This window comes from Pristiophorus japonicus, unplaced genomic scaffold, assembly GCF_044704955.1.
Source record: "Pristiophorus japonicus isolate sPriJap1 unplaced genomic scaffold, sPriJap1.hap1 HAP1_SCAFFOLD_517, whole genome shotgun sequence".
NCBI classification, from domain to species: Eukaryota; Metazoa; Chordata; class Chondrichthyes; family Pristiophoridae; genus Pristiophorus; species Pristiophorus japonicus.
In genome coordinates, this window is record NW_027254423.1 from 350,797 (window position 1) to 363,667 (window position 12,871).

Consider the following 12,871-nt stretch of genomic DNA (forward strand, 5'->3'; position numbering starts at 1 on the left):
TGTCGCTCTCTCTCCATCTGTCTCTCTCCTTGTCACTGTCTTTATCATTGTCTTTCTCTCACTCTTTCCCTCTTTCTCTTTATAGATCACACACACAGATCTCTTTAGATGTATGTGGTTGAGAGTCATTTTCTCATTCAGTCTGCCTCTCGTTATCAGTCTCAGACTTGCTGTCTCAGGTTGTCTCGATCTCGCTGTCGATCTCTTCCAGTTTGTCGGTTTGTCTCTGTCTCTCAATCTATCTATCGACTTCTCATGATGTCCAGTTCTATTCACAGCTCGAATATTGCTTTGACAAAGCCCATGCGCATCAATTCCTCGTGGGAAAGTGGTAAATATTCCCACCTGTCACACGGGAGACCACGGTTCAATTTCCTAACGGGGAGGCTGTATTTTACAAAAGGCAGAATTTTGCTTCTGTTTCTTGGTATAGATTCATGTTAAAAAGTTCCAGAGCAATATAGAGCAGCAAGAATACAGCCTCTTCCAGATTTTTAGCAAACGATGACTTTTTCACGATTCTGTGGCCGTCTGCTGCACAGAGATGGATGGTTGAGTCTTAACTGAGTAACATTTAAAAAGACAGCGAGCCAGTAGTCGTGGCCCAGTTGTTAAGGCCATAGATTAAAAATCCATTCGGGTTTCCCCGCATAGATTTGAATCCTGCCGACTCCATTTCTCAGCATATTTCATTCTATTTGACAATTTAACCAGGTCCCTGCAAAACTGATTCTGAGATAGACGGAACAACGTCCCACACCTTTCAATGCCGCCGCTGTTTTCTTTCTTTCATTAATCTGCAATATTCACGATACATACGGATAGTAAATCATAAAAATCAGCCAAAGTTGCGACAGTGATTCAGTCTGTCTGTCCCTCGAGATGTCTAAGGAATCTGTGCATGTCCGTTGGTGCGTGTAAATTTTTGTGTGTGTGTGTCTGTGTCTGTCTATCTGTAAAAATGTCTATGTGTATGTGCAACTGTCTGTGGAAATCATCACCATGAATTTGGTATGTCCTGGAACTTAAAAAAAAGACTTGGGGAAAGTAATATGTCTGTGAACCTTTGTCTCAGCTTTGGTTCAGTGGCAGCTTTCTTGACTGAATCAGGAGGAATCATTTTTTATGCAGCGTGTTGTTGTGATCTGGAATGCAATGCTTGAAAGGGTGGTGGAGGCAGATTCAATAGTAACTTTCTAAAGGGAATTCGATAAGTACTCTAAGGTGGAAATAGCACGGTTCCGAGAGGAGAACAGTGGATAGCTCTGTCAAAGAGCCTGCACAGGCACGATGGGCCGAATGGTTTACTTCTGTGCTGTATCATTCACTGCTTGGCCCTTGGCCTCCTACTTCAGATTGGAGCAACCCCTTGGTCATTTTACTGGAGCCGGTCAACCAGTGGCTCATTTGCTCCTCCACGATGTTTCCGTGTAACTCCTAATCCCATCTTCAAACCGGGAGCCAAAATCCAAATTAAACCCGACCGTTCATCATCCCTTGTGGCACAGTCCACATTCACCACCTCTGAAATGATTCACAACATTTAACGTGTCTTTTACAATCTGCTTCTTGTTGCATGTCCGATTCTGAATGGTTGGCTCCCATTAAAAACTCCGTCACCACCTATCCCGCAGGCTATAAGCTCATCCCCGACTGTCCCTTAGTGGCTCCCATTAAACGCTCCCTCAACACGTTTCACGCAGGTTCTAGACAGACCCCGGCTCTCACTGAGTGGCTCCCATTAAACGCTCCCTCACCAACTATGCCGCAGGTTATAAGCTCACCCCCGGCTGTCACTGAATAACTCACATTAAAGGCTCCCTCACCACCTATCCAATGAGTTATAGACTCACCCCCAGCTCTCACTGAGTGGCTCACACTAAACGCTCCCTCACTACCTATCCCACAAGTTATGGACTAACACCCGGCGCTCACTGACTGGCTCACACTAAACGCTCCCTCACTACCTATCCCACAAGTTATGGACTCACCCCCGGCTCTCATTGAGTGGCTCCCATTAAACACTCCCTCACCACCTATCCCACAGGTTATGGACTCACCCACGGCTCTCACGGAGTGGCTCACACAATACTCTCCATCACCTTCTATCCCACAGGTTATGGACTCACTCCCAGCTCTCATTAAGTGGCTCTCATTAAACACTCCCTCACCACCTATCCCGCAGTTTATAGGCTCACCCCCGGCTCTCAACGAGTAGCTTACACTATACGCTCCCTCACCACCTATCCCGCAGTTTATAGGCTCATCCCCGGCTCTCAAGGAGTGCTTACACTATACGCTCCCTGACCACCTATGCCACAAGTTATAGACTCACCCCCGGTTCTCACTGAGTGGTTCCCATTAAACACTCCCTCACCACCTATCCCGTAGGTTATAGACTCATCCCCGGCTGTCACTGAGTAGCTCCCATTAAACGCTCCCTCACCACCCAACCCACAGGTTATGGACACACCCCCGGCTGTCACTGAGTGGCTCATGTTAAACGCTCCCTGAACACGTATCACGCATATTATAGACTGACCACGGCTCTCACTGATTGGCTCCCATTTAACGCACCCTCACCAAGTATTCATCAGGTTATAAACTCACCCCCGGCGGTCACTGAATGGCTCCCATTAAACGTGCCCTCACCACCTATCCAATGGGTTATAGACTCACCCCCAGCTCTCACTGACTGGCTGAGACTAAACGCTCCCTCACCACCTATCCCGCTGTTTATAGACTCACCTCAGCTCTCATGGAGTGGCTCACACTATATGCTCCCTCACCACCTATCCCACAGTTTATAGGCTCACCCCCGGCTCTCACTGAGTGGTTCCCATTAAACGCTCCCTCACCACCTGTCCAATGGGTTATAGACTCACCACCAGCTCTCACTGAGTGGCTCACACTAAATGCTCCCTCACCACTTGTCCCGCATTTTATGGACTCACCCCCGGCACTCATTGAGTGACTCCCATTAAACGCTCCCTCACCACCTATCCCGCAGTTTATAGACTCACCTCGACTCTCATGGAGTGGCTCACACTATACGCTCCCTCACCAGCTATCCCACAGTTTATAGGCTCAACCCCGGCTCTCACTGAGTGCTTCACATTAAATGCACCCTCACCACCAATCCCACAGATTATGTACTCGCACCCGGCGCTCACTGACTGGCTCCCATTAAACGCTCCCTCACCACCTATCCCACAGGTTATGGACTCACCCCCGGCTCTCACTGAGTGGCTCCGATTAAACACTCTCTCACCACTTATCGCGCAATTTATAGACTCACCCCCAGCTCTCAAGAAGTGGCTCACACTATACGCTCCCTCACCTTCTATCTCACAGGTTATGGACTCACCTCTGGCTCTCACTGAGCGGCTCCATACAACGCTCCCTCACCACTTATCCTGCAGTTTATAGGCTCAACCCAGCTGTCACTGACAGGTTCTCTGCAGTGACGCCATTACAGTGATACTGGATACCATGACACTGTCTAATGTTCAAGGAACAAATGGACCGAGTGCTTGGGAGTTGTGCCCTGGCCAACATTTGTCCCTCAACCAATATCACAAACGTGCAGTTTTCTGGTCAATGATCTCATTGCCTTTTTTCACCGCCCATTAGCAGAATGGCTGCTCCATTAACAAGATAGCAACAATCGTAATTTGGAGTCATTCCATATGGGAATTTTACGATTCTCCTGAGGTGTAAATAGCAGTCGATCGCACTCATTCTACCATCAATTTTCAAGGTGACATTATGTTTAGCTTGTCCTATTTAATGTTGGGATAAATTATTCATTAACTATTAGTTTATGTCTGTTCTTTACTATGGTCAGTTTCGCTCTCCTTCTCTTTTTGTGCCGAGTTCAGGCGATTATAGCTTCAAGTCTATCGAGCAAAACGCTTTCCCTGCGATTCCATATTGTAAAGCTCTGCTGATCTGGCAAATTGATTGGTTTCCATCAACTGATCAGGTAATGAACTCAGAAACCATGTCCAGTCAAACTAAGACTTTGAATGGCTATGGAGGCTGGGTCACTGAAGATAATTAAGGCGGAGATAAACAGATTTTTGAGCGATAAGTGAAAGAAGGTTTCGGGGGGGGTGGGCAAGGAAGTGGAGCTGATCCATGATCAAATCAGCCATGATCTTATTAAATGGCGGAGCAGGCCCGGGGGAGGGGGGTGCGGTGGGAGGCAAATGGCCTACTCCTGCTCCTATTTCATATGTGCTTATGTTCTTATGATGGTAGTCTGATGTGTAATTTCCATTTTGCTCCTTTTTGCATCGAACATCGCGGCGATTGTGATCCTGTCCCGAGGAAGATGCGGTCTCTCCAGGTGTATCACTCGGTACCTGGTGTTCATGGCGGTGACCGATCTCCTGGTCATTATCACCGCTGTGATATTGAATAGAATTGGTGGTATCTATTTCCGGAATAGCATTCTGTCCACCACACCAGCGTGCAGCATCAGCACTGTGCTCATTTATTCATCAAGAGATAGTTCTGTCTGGTTAACGGTCGCGTTCACCTTTGATCGATTTGTGGCCATTTGTTGCCAGAAGCTGAAAACAAAATACTGCACCGAGACAACGGCGGCTGTGGTGATAGGAGCGGTCTGTGCCCTGAGATGTTTAAAAAACATCCCTTTCTACTTCACGTATGAACCATTATTTACTATTAATAAGGTGGCCTGGTACTGCAACATAAAACTTACTTTTTATGTTTCACCCGCTTGGACAGCGTTTGACTGGCTGGACCGTATTCTAACCCCGTGTGCACCGTTCCTCCTGATGTTACTGCTCAATGCTGTGACCGTCAGATACATTCTAGGGGCTAGTAGGGCCCGCAGGAGACTCCGGGCCCAAAACAATGGAGAGAGTCAGAGTGATCCAGAGATGGAGAGCCGGCGAAAGTCCATAATTTTACTCTTCACCATCTCGGGAAGTTTCATCCTGTTGTGGTTGACGTATGTTATCAATTTTCTCTATGTCCGAATTGAAAACAATAATTATTTCACAGGTTTTAATTTCAATGACCCCAAATTTATTCTGCAGGAAAGTGGAAACATGCTTCAGCTCCTAAGCTGCTGCACTAACACGTTTATTTATACAGTGACTCAGAGTAACTTCAGACAGCAGTTAAAGAACGCGCTGAAATATCCATTGAATCTAGTTGTTAAATTACTTCTATAACGAAACTAGCTATTCCAGCACTCAACCACCATTAAGCTCTGCACTGTAGTCTTTCGTTCCAATTCTCCAAACCCGCTGGTCATTCCTATTCTCCACAGTGGAAACATGCACTTTATCACCCAATTTAATGTTGTAAACTGATTTATTTTATTTCCAAGTGACCCGTCATGTCCTATGGATGCTGACACTTACCTTAGTGCAGTAAGTCAGTTGTATCTTTAGGAATAGCTTGGTTTTTGAGGTGGATGCACTCAGCCGTGGTAGCCCTCTTGCACCTCAGTTAGAAGAATGTGGGTTCAAGTCCCATTACAGGCTGACCCGCCAGTGCAGTACTGATGGAATGCTTCTTTGTCAGATGGTGCTGTCTTTCAAGTGAGACTTTAAACCGAGGTTCCGTCTTCCCTCTCAGGTGGATGCCAAGGATCTGAGTGTATTATTTTCAAGAAGTGAGTAAATGTTCTGCCGATGCCCTGACCAATGCTTATCGCTCAACAAATATCAGCAAAACTGATTATATGCGCCTGTATTTATTTCTCGGTAGGTGGAACTTTGCTGAGTGCAAATCTGCTGCCACGATTCCCTGCATTACAACAGTGACTACACTTCAATATAAAGCACCTTGGAACTTCCCTGGGTGTGAAGCTCCATGGAACCTCCGTGGGAGTACATCGCCTTGGAACCTCCCTGGGAGTAAAACACTTTGGAACCTTCCTGGGTGTAAAAAACTTTGGATCCTCCCTGGGACTGAAATACTTTGGAACCTCCCTGGGAGAAAAACACTTTGGAACATACCTGGGTGTAAAACACTTTGGACCCTCACTGGGTGTAAAGCTCCAGGGAACCTCCCTGGGTGTAAATCGCCTTGGAACCTCCCTGGGTGTAATACATTTTGAAACCACCCTGTGGGTGTCAAACACTTTGGAACCACCCCCCATCCCGGGTGTAAAATACTTTGGAACCTCTCTGGGAGTAAAACACATTGGAACCTTCCTGGGTGTAAAACACTTTGGAACCTCCCTGGGTGTAAAACACTTTGGAACCTCCCTGGGTGTAATGCTCTTTGGAACCTCCCTGGGTGTAAAACACTTTGGAACCTCCCTAGGTGTAAAACACTTTGGAACCTCCCTGGGAGTAAAATACTTTGGAACCTCCCTGGGTGTAAAACACTTTGGAACCTCCCTGGGTTTAAAATACTTTGGAACCTCCCTGGGTGTAATGCTCTTTGGAGCCTCCCTGGGTGTAATGCCCTTTGGAACCTCCTTGGGTGTAATGCGCTTTGGAACCTCCCTGGGTGTAATGCTCTTTGGAACCTCCCTGGTTGGAAAACACTTTGGAACCTCTCTGCATGAAAACATTTTGGAACCACCCTGGGTGTAAAACACTTTGGAACTTGCCTGGCTGTGAAACACTTTGGAACCTCCGGGTGTAAAACACTTTGGAACCTCGCTGGATGTAAATATCTTTGGAAACTCCCTGGGTATAAATCTCTTTGGAAGCTCCCTGCGTGTAAAACACTTTGGATCCTCCCTGGGGATACATATCTTTGGAAACTTCCTGGGTGTGAAGCACTTTGGAACCTCACTGGGTATGAAACACTTTGGAACCTCCCTGAGTGTAAGTATCTTTGGAACCTCCATGCGTGTAAATATCTTTGGAACATCTCTGGGTGTAAAGCACTTTGGAACCTCCCTCGCTGTAAAGCTCCATTGAACCTCCCTGGGTGTAAAGCCCTTTGGAACCTCTCTCGGTGCAAAGCACTTTGGAACGTCTCTGGGTGTAAAGCCCTTTGGAACCTCCCTGGGTGTAAAGCACTTTGGAACCTCCCTGGTTGTAAAGTTCTTTAGTACCTTCCTGTATGTCACACTCGTTTGGTCAACCCTGGCTGCAACGCCCATTGGAGCATCCCGATAGGTTGGACAGACAAGTTCATTACTGCTCCCAGATGAGAACAGCTTCGTTGTTCTATCCTCCTATTGCCCACCGCTCAGCCGCAGTCCTTTGTCCGTACAGCTGAGATTGGACATTGCATCAGGAAAGGGAAAAGGATTGAAACTGCAGCAAGTGAGTTGTGTCCCAAAAATGGAATACTGTTATTTTGCCTCTTGCAGAGATAAGCTATAATTTTATTATCCCTCTTTCGTTCTCCTTTTTACCAAATTTGCTGTCTCCACTTTAAACACAAGTAGCTGTATCCATTAATGAGAGAGCTACAGGCCCGAATCTTAAACTTAACACTGCCAGCTCACTTGGATGTACAAAATATCCCTCGTTGTTTTCACTTGGAATAGACTAAACGGGCAAGGAATAATTGCTCCATTACTGATACAGTAAATATTAGGAAATATATTCTCCATCGTTAGTTCTAGCGAAATTGAAAGAATGTTTGTACAATATTTCGCTAGAAATCTCCGAAAAATAAAACTGTAAAGTGTCTACACACAAAAGTGGGACTACGTCTCGGTCACAGCTTTTTCGTAATGTTGTTCTGTTGCATTAATCGTTGATTAATGTAAAACAACACGCACTTTTACATCGCAATCTCTGCCTGTTGTAATTTGAAGAACAACTCTTCAGTCTTACATGTGATGAACCTCCCCTATCCATTCCAGCTGCCTCTGTTCCAATGAAATGATAAGAATATATACACTGAGACTGTGAAATAGGAACGTGAAGGGTAAGTGTTAGAGAAAACATGGTGATGTACTGGGCCAACGGATTACCAGGCACTGACTGGCACTTGTTCAATGTATAAATATACACTGTGAACTTTATGGCTTTAAAGGAATGTTTGCAATTCACCAAATCAACACGTTTCTCTTCCGTGTGCTATTCGCTGATACCAAAAAATAACTGCTTCATGTCATTCTGGCTAATATATCATTCCACTTGCGCGGTGCACAACAACAATAAATTACATTTATTCAGCGCCTTTAACATAGTAAAGAATCTCAAGGCACTTCACAGGACCTTTATCGAACAAAATGTGACAACGAGTCACTTAAGGAGATATTAGCGCAGGTGATCAAAAGTTTGGACAAAGAGGTAGGGTATAAAGAGCGTGTTAAAGAAGGAGAAGGCGTCAGAGAGGCGTAGATGTTTAGGGAGGGAATTAGAAAGCTTATGCCTTTTCAGCTGAAGGTATAGCTGTCAAAGGTTGAGCGATTAAGAACACAAGAAATAGGAGCAAGCATAGGCCATTTGGCCCGTCGAGCCTGTTCCGCCATTTATTAAGATCATGGCTGATCTGATCACGGAATCAATTCCACTTCCTTGATCTCTCCCCATCACCCTTTACACCCTAATCACACACAAATCTGCCTATCTCCACTTAAAAATATTCAGTGACCCAGCCTCCACAGCTTTCCTTGGCAGAGAAATCCAGAGATGTAATACACACTGAGAGAAAAATTCCTCCTCATTTCCGCTCTGAATGGGCGACCCCTTATTTTAAAACTATGCCCCCTAGCTCTTGAATAACCCACGAGGGGAAAAATCCTCTCTGCATCTACCGTGACGAACCCTCTCAGTATCTTGTATGTTTCAATAAGATCAACTCTCATTCTTCTAAACGCCAAGGAGTATATGCCCAACTTGCTCAACCTTTCTTCACAAGTCAACCTGTTCATCTCAAGAAGCAACCTAGTGAACCATCTCTGAATAGCCTCCAATGCAAGTATATCCCTGCTTGTATAATGAGATCAAATTCGTACACAGTACTCTAGGAGTGTTCTCACCAATACTTTACACAGTTTTTGTAGGACTTGTCTGCTTTTATACTCTTTACACCTTGCAATAAAGGTTAACATTCCATTTGCCTTCCCAATTATTTGCTGTATCTGCATACCAAATTTTTATGTTTCATGCACACGGACCCCAGTTCACTCTGTACTGCAGCATTTCGCAATTACTCTCCATTTAAATAATAATTTGCTTTTTTATGTTTCCTGCCAGATTTTCTGTGTCCTCCTCACAATTTGCTTTCCCACCCATCATTGTATCATTAGCAAACTTGACAACATTACATGGACCCTTCATCCAAATAATTATTATAGATTGTAAATAGTTGAGACACTTGCACCGCAGTCTTTATCATTTGCCAACCGGAAAATGTTGCCTTATTCCAGAATCTATGTTTTCTGTTCGGTAGCCAGTCCGCTATCCATGGTAATATATTTCCCCAAACCCCGTGCACTCTTATCTTGTGCAGTAACCCTTTATGTGGCACTTTATAGACTGCCTTCTGGAAATCCAAACACATCACATCCACTGGTTCCCCCTTTTATATCCTCAAACAACTCCAGAAAATTTGTCGAACATGATTTCCCTTTCATAAAACACAGCTGACTCTGCTTGACTTTATTATTGGTTTCCAAATGTCCTGCTATTGCTTGCTTAATAATGAACTCCAGCAATTATCCAACGACAGATATTAGTCTAACTGGTCTATAGTTTCCTGCTTTCTATCTGCCTCCTTTTCAAATAGGGGTGTTGCATTTGCGGTTTTCCAATCCACCGAGCCCTCTACAAACTCCAGGATATTTTACTAGATTAGAACCAATGCATCCAGTATCTCCGCAGCAACTTCTGTTAAGATCCTAGGATGCAGGCCACTAGGTCCAGATTACTTGTCCATCTTTAGTCGCCATATTTTACCAAGTGCTTTTACTTTAGTGATAAGGATAGTTTAAAGTTCCTCCCTCCCTATACCCCCTTGATTATTTTTATTGCGATGTTTTTATTCTACCATAAAAACCGATACAAAATATGTATTCAAATTATTAGCCACTTCCCTGTTCCCCATAATTTTTTCACCAGTCTCATCATGTAAGGGACCAATATTTACTTTTGCTACTCTCGTCCTTTGTTTATACCTGTTGAAGCTCTTACTATCTGTTTGTTTATATTTCTTGCTAATTTACTCTCATAATCTATCTTTCCTCTCTGAGTTTTTTTTTTTAGTCATCCTTTGCTGTTAAAAAAAATTCCCAATCCTCTGGCCTCCCAGTTACCGGAGATATTCAAGAGGCCAGAACTGGAGCAGCGCAGAGATCTCGTAGGAGTGTCGGTTGGAGGAGATTACAGAGGTCGGGAGAGGCGAGACCGTAGAGGGATTGGAAAACAAGAATTAATGTTATAAAATCGAGCATTTATCAGATGAGGAGCCAACGTGGGTCAGCGAGCACAGGGATGATTGGTAAGCAGGATTTGTAGCGAATTAAGCCATGGACAGCAGAGTCTTGGATGATCTAAAGTTTACGGTGGGGTAGAATGTAGGTAAGCTGCAAGGAGTGCATTGCAAAGTCAAGTCTAGATGTCAAAAAGCAATGGCTCATGTTTTCAGCAGCAGCTGAGCTGAGGCAGAGATAGATTTTGCGTTGTTATGGAGTTCGGAGTAGGCGGTCGTGGTGATGGATCAGTAATGTGGTAGGGTGCACATCCAATGTTCAATTATGGCACCAAGATTACGATCAGTCTCGTTCAGGCTCAGAAAGTTACCAGGTAGAGTCAGTAATTAGGGAACGGGGTTTGTGCCAGAGACGAAAGACAATGATATTTAGTACTGGATGTAGCACAGGCTGTTTGACAAATCTGAGAGAGTTTAGGTGTCGAGAGACCAGATGATGAGGTAAAGCGTGGTGTCATCAGCATACATGTGCAATCTGTAATATTGTGTTCGGATATAATCGCCGAGGGGCAGCACGGAGATGGGAAGCATGAGTTGCCAAGGATAGATACTTGGGGAACTCCAGAGGTAACAGTGCTGGAATGGGAATTGAAAGAGGTCCAGAATTGAACACAATACACTAAATATGTTTTACCTACAGTCTTATATATGTACTTGTACTTCCACCTTTTTGTATTCCAGTTCGCTTGTAATAACTTGCGATAATGGCCAATATTCCATTAGCCTTTCTGAATATATTTTGTGCCTGTCCACTGAATTGTAGTGCTTCCTGTACGTGGGAACCTCTCTGTTCCTCTCAAGTTCCAAGCTTCTCACACTTTAGTAAATACTCTGATCTATCTCTCTTAGGTCCAATTGGATGATCTCAAACATACCCACGTTAAACTCCAACTGCCACAGTTTTGCCCGGTTTTGGAATATATCTCAATGTATTGGCATTAAGTATGATCTCATTGAAAGACGTAAGATTCTCAGAGGGTTTGATAGGCTAGATGCTCAGACGGTGTTTCCCTTGCCTGGATGGTCTAGAAATAGGATGTTTCATCTCAGGAACAAGGGTCGACCATTGAGGACTGAGATGAGGAGATTTTGTTTCGCTCAGAGGGTTGCGATTCTTTGGAATTCTGTAACGCAGAGGACTGTGGATGTTCAGTCGTTGATTATATTCAATGCTTAGAGTGATAGATATTTGGACGCAAATGTAATCATGTGATATGGGGATCAGGTGGAAAATTGGGGTTGAGGTCGAAGAACAGCCATGATCTTATTAATTGGCGCTCAGGGTCAAGGGGCCGTATGGTCGACTTCTGCGCCTATTTATTTTGTTCTATGCTATTCAGCATTCTTTGCCAGACTTTGCATCAATACAGTTCAATTCCAATAGATTGCTTTCCCATTCATCTCGCATTGTCGGCGTGTGATCTCCATTGGGCTGGGAAATCATTTTTCCCCTTGCAGATTAGGTCAAGGAGCTATATCCAGGAACTGTGGGTTTTAGACTTTGCAACCAGACCGCATAATGCCCTCACCCCACATCAACATAAACCAGTTAACTGCTAGATTTGCATTTAAAATGTATTTCACATGGCTTCCTCCTGAATTTCGAGCAGGAATTTCCTGGATCCTAGTTACTTAACAATCACGCTGAACTATGAACCAGTATATGCCTCAATCTGGGCGCCAGTAACTTTCGCCCAAATTTGCATGGATCTTACAAGAGAGCATATACCCCATCCGATTTGATTCCCATTAACAAATAAATAAATTAGGGCGGGCTGTACAATCAACCTACTGCAGGATTTGATGCCCTGTCGAGGTTACAAGTTTTAATCTTGTTTTAATAAAGCTGTCAAAACTATACACCCGCAGCTAACCTTTGACTGCAGTGCATGCGTATGTCAATAATCAAACTTGTTAATAAATTAAACCTAATTTTGCACCAATCTTTGTTGGTTCTTGATAGGGGCAACTGTCAGAAACCCGAATGTGAATTTTGCTACTGAAATATTTGACACCGAGCCGCATTAGGAGAAATTAGCGCAGGTACCAAAAGCTTGGTCAAAGAGGTAGGTTTTAAGGAGCGCCTTGAAGGAGGAAAGGGAGGTAGAGAGGCGGAAAGGTTTAGGGAGGGAGATCCAGAGCTTGAAGCTCAGGGAACAGAAGGCACGGCCAACAATGGTTGTGCGATTAGAATCAGGGATGCGCAAGAGGGCAGAATTAGAGGCTGGAAGAAATTAGAGAGATTGGAGAGGCGATGCCATGGAGGGATTTCAAAATAAGGATGGTAATTTTGAAATTAAGGCATTACTTAACCAGAAACCAATGTAGCTCAGTGAGCCCAGGGGCGATGGGTGAGCAGGAAACGGGCAGCTAAGTTTTGGATACCTATCGTTTATGTAGGGTAGAATGTGGGAGGCCAGCTATGAGTGCATTAGAACAGACACATCTAGAGGTAACAAAAACATGGATGAGGGCTACA

General features: G+C 44.5%; 1 protein-coding gene across 1 annotated transcript; it reads left to right on the forward strand.

Annotated features, from left to right (window-relative positions):
• Positions 1-4,292: 4,292 nt before the first annotated feature.
• On the forward strand, positions 4,293-5,207 carry LOC139253826 (probable G-protein coupled receptor 139; the record flags this gene model as incomplete). Its single annotated transcript, XM_070873589.1, has 1 exon — positions 4,293-5,207. A coding segment is annotated over one exon (915 nt), but the record flags the coding sequence as incomplete, so codon positions are not given.
• Between the last annotated feature and the right edge of the window lie 7,664 nt (positions 5,208-12,871).